Below are 3,136 nucleotides of genomic sequence, written 5' to 3' on the forward strand. Positions count from 1 at the left end.
CACCTTCGAGTGGCATGATCCGGAGGAGGGCTACAGTGGGCAACTCACCTGGACACGGCTACCTCAGGGATTCAAAAATTCACCCACCATCTTCGATGAGGCACTACACGAGGACCTGGGAGAGTACAGAAGGGAGCACCCTGGCCTCACCCTTCTACAGTACGTACATGACATCCTGATTGCTGTCGACACGGCCAAAGACTGTGAGCGAGGGACCCAGGACCTGCTGGCTATCCTGAGGGCCTTAGGGTACCGGGCATCTGCGAAGAAGGCTCAGATATGCAAGGAGAGGGTTTTGCTGAGATCGCCAGGCCCCTATATGAAGCTACCAAAGAGGGGAAAACATTTAAATGGACTGAAAAAGAAGAAACTGCCTTTAATCAGTTAAAAAAGGCCCTCCTAAGTGCCCCAGCCCTGGGCCTACCAGACATTACGAAGCCCTTCCACCTCTTTTTAGATGAACATAAGGGAATAGCAAAAGGGGTTCTAACTCAAGCCTCAGGCCCCTGGAACCGCCCAGTGGCTTACCTGTATAAGAAACTAGACCCAGTGGCTGCCCGCTGGCCGCCATGCCTAAGAATTATTGCGGCGACAGCACTCCTAGTCAAGGATGCAGACAAACTGACCCTAGGACAGGAGATCTGGATCACGACCCCACACGCCACTGAAGGGATCCTGAAACAGCCTCCTGATAGATGGATGAGCAATACACGTGTGACTCATTACCAGAGCCTCCTACTCAACCCTCCACGAGTGCGGTTCCACCCCAGTGCAGCCCTCAATCCTGCAACCCTGCTGCCCAACCCTGACCTAGGTGCTCCACTACATGACTGTGCGGGAATCCTGGAAGAAGTACATGGATTCCGGACGGACCTGACCTGCCGGCCCCTCCCCGATGCCGAGGCTACTTGGTTCACTGATGGCAGCAGCTTTGTGCGGGACGGACACAGGTATGCGGGTGCAGCAGGTGCATACGGACACCGTATGGGCGGAGGCTCTACCCTCTGGAACATCAGCCCAGCAAGCAGAGCTCGTCGCCCTTACCAAGGCGCTAACGTTGGGAGCTAGAAAATGGCTTAACAACTACCGGACCTGAAGACCCAGTTTTACCAGACCAGCCCAAATACTCCCAGGAGGAGTTACAGCGGATCAAGAAACTCCCCATGGCCCAGGAGATAAAGGGACGGTGGTATACACCTAACAAGGAGCTCATACTGCCAGACCGGCTCGGAGTCTCAATATTAGAGCACATGCATCGGTCTACTCACATGGGGGCCTGAAAATTAAAAGACTTAATCCGACATGCCAGAATCAAGATTCACCAACAGGACACCAAAATAGAGAAAGTTGTATCTGCCTGCAAGACCTGCCAACTCACCAATGTGAGAGCCACATCAAATATAAAAAGGAACCAGGCTCAGAGGCACCAGACCAAGAGCCCAATGGGAAGTCAACTTCACTGAAGTCGAACCAGGAAAGTATGGTTATAAATATCTTTTAGTATTTACAGACACCTTCTCTGGCTGGGTGGAGGCATACCCAACCAAGCATGAAACGGCTCAGACGGTGGCTAAGAAGCTACTAGAAGACATCTTACCCAGGTATGGTTTTCCTGCCATGGTAGGATCAGACAGTGGACCAGCTTTTATCTCGCAGGTAACATAGGCAGTAGCCAAGGTGGTGGGGGCAAACTGGAAATTACATTGTGCTTATAGGCTCCAGAGCTCAGGACAGGTAGAAAGAATGAATAGAACCCTAAAAGAGACCCTTACCAAATTAACCATGGAGACTGGTGGGGACTGGGTGACTCTCCTACCGTACGCCCTTTACCAGGTTAGAAGCACTCCTTACACTCTGGGTTTTACTCCCTACGAGATCATGTTTGGCAGGCCACCCCCTGTTATTCCCAGCCTTTGAGCTGAACTTATTGATGAGTTTAAAGATCAAGAACTTTTTCTTTCCTTGAGAGGGCTCCAGAGGGCGCATGAGGACATTTGGCCGTGTCTCTGTGCCATCTGCAAGGCTGGCCCAACCCCGACACCTCATCAGTACAGGCCGGGAGACTGGGTCTACATCAAGAGGCACCACCGAGAGGCCCTCGAGTCGCGCTGGAAAGGACCCTACATCGTGGTTCCGACAACCCCCACTGCTCTCAAAGTAGACAGCATCGCGACCTGGGCCCATCACACCCACGTTCGGCCAGCGGACCCCTCCTCGACCCGGAAGGACTTTGTCACGCAATGAGCTGTCAATCAGGACCAACACAACCCACTCAAGCTCACCCACCTAATATTGGTAACTCTGTTAACTCTGCATGTCATTGCTCATGCTGCTGGGAGTCCCCACGCCCCCCAAAACATCACCTCGCAGATCACAGACACCAGGTCAGGGACAATATTTAATCAGACCTCCCAGAGCCACCCCAGGGACACTTGGTTCCCAGAACTTTGCATAAACCTCCAAACTCTGTTCCCCTTGTCACTATAAATGCAGCCGGTCCCATGATTGGGTCTGTAAGCTACATGACAAGGGGGGAATGAAAGGGCAGGCCTACACTGGCCCGACTCCATCTTGTTCTGTGTCCTTCACCTAGACCACGCCTCCTCCCCTTGAGTAACCTCCCGCTCACCCGTTCAAACTTCCTGGTCAAAACACACCCAGCGACCTGCGTAACAGGACTCCGACCCTTCCCCAGCCAATCAGCTGAGGCCACAGCCATCATCTCACCAACTGCCCCTAGGCCCCAATAAAACCTTTGTCCTTTTGAAACTCGGTCTCTTCCAGGTATCTCACTGCTGCATCGGTGCAGGTAGGGGATTGAGCTCGAGCTAGCTTGAATAAAGGCTCTTTTGCTTTTGCATTGGACTCGGCTCCCTAGTGGTCTTTGGGGATCACGAATTCTGGGCATAACAGCTTCAAATACTGTTCTCTTCACCAGGCTGACTTTTTGCCTCTTCAGAGGAAGGTGGTGTTTGAAAAAATGTACAGGGGTTTGATGGTATTAGGAGGATATATGGAGCACAGCTACCACTCCCTCAGACTCCCAAAAGTAGAAAGAGGCACAGGGACATCAGTAAACAGAAAACAAATATCCCTTTGCTGCATAATGATCTTGGAAACCTAACCATGACGCAAA

At 52.0% G+C, this 3,136-nt stretch overlaps 1 protein-coding gene across 1 annotated transcript; it reads left to right on the forward strand.

The window, feature by feature from the left end:
* Positions 1-219: 219 nt before the first annotated feature.
* LOC131506842 (uncharacterized) lies at positions 220-2,710 on the forward strand. The gene is made up of 2 exons (XM_058720873.1): positions 220-950; positions 1,502-2,710. Exons 1-2 carry the CDS (start codon positions 280-282, stop codon positions 1,551-1,553), a joined length of 723 nt encoding a protein of 240 aa, XP_058576856.1. The 5' UTR covers positions 220-279; the 3' UTR covers positions 1,554-2,710.
* Positions 2,711-3,136: the final 426 nt, after the last annotated feature.

This window comes from Neofelis nebulosa, chromosome 1 (genome assembly GCF_028018385.1).
Source record: "Neofelis nebulosa isolate mNeoNeb1 chromosome 1, mNeoNeb1.pri, whole genome shotgun sequence".
NCBI lineage: Eukaryota > Metazoa > Chordata > Mammalia > Carnivora > Felidae > Neofelis > Neofelis nebulosa.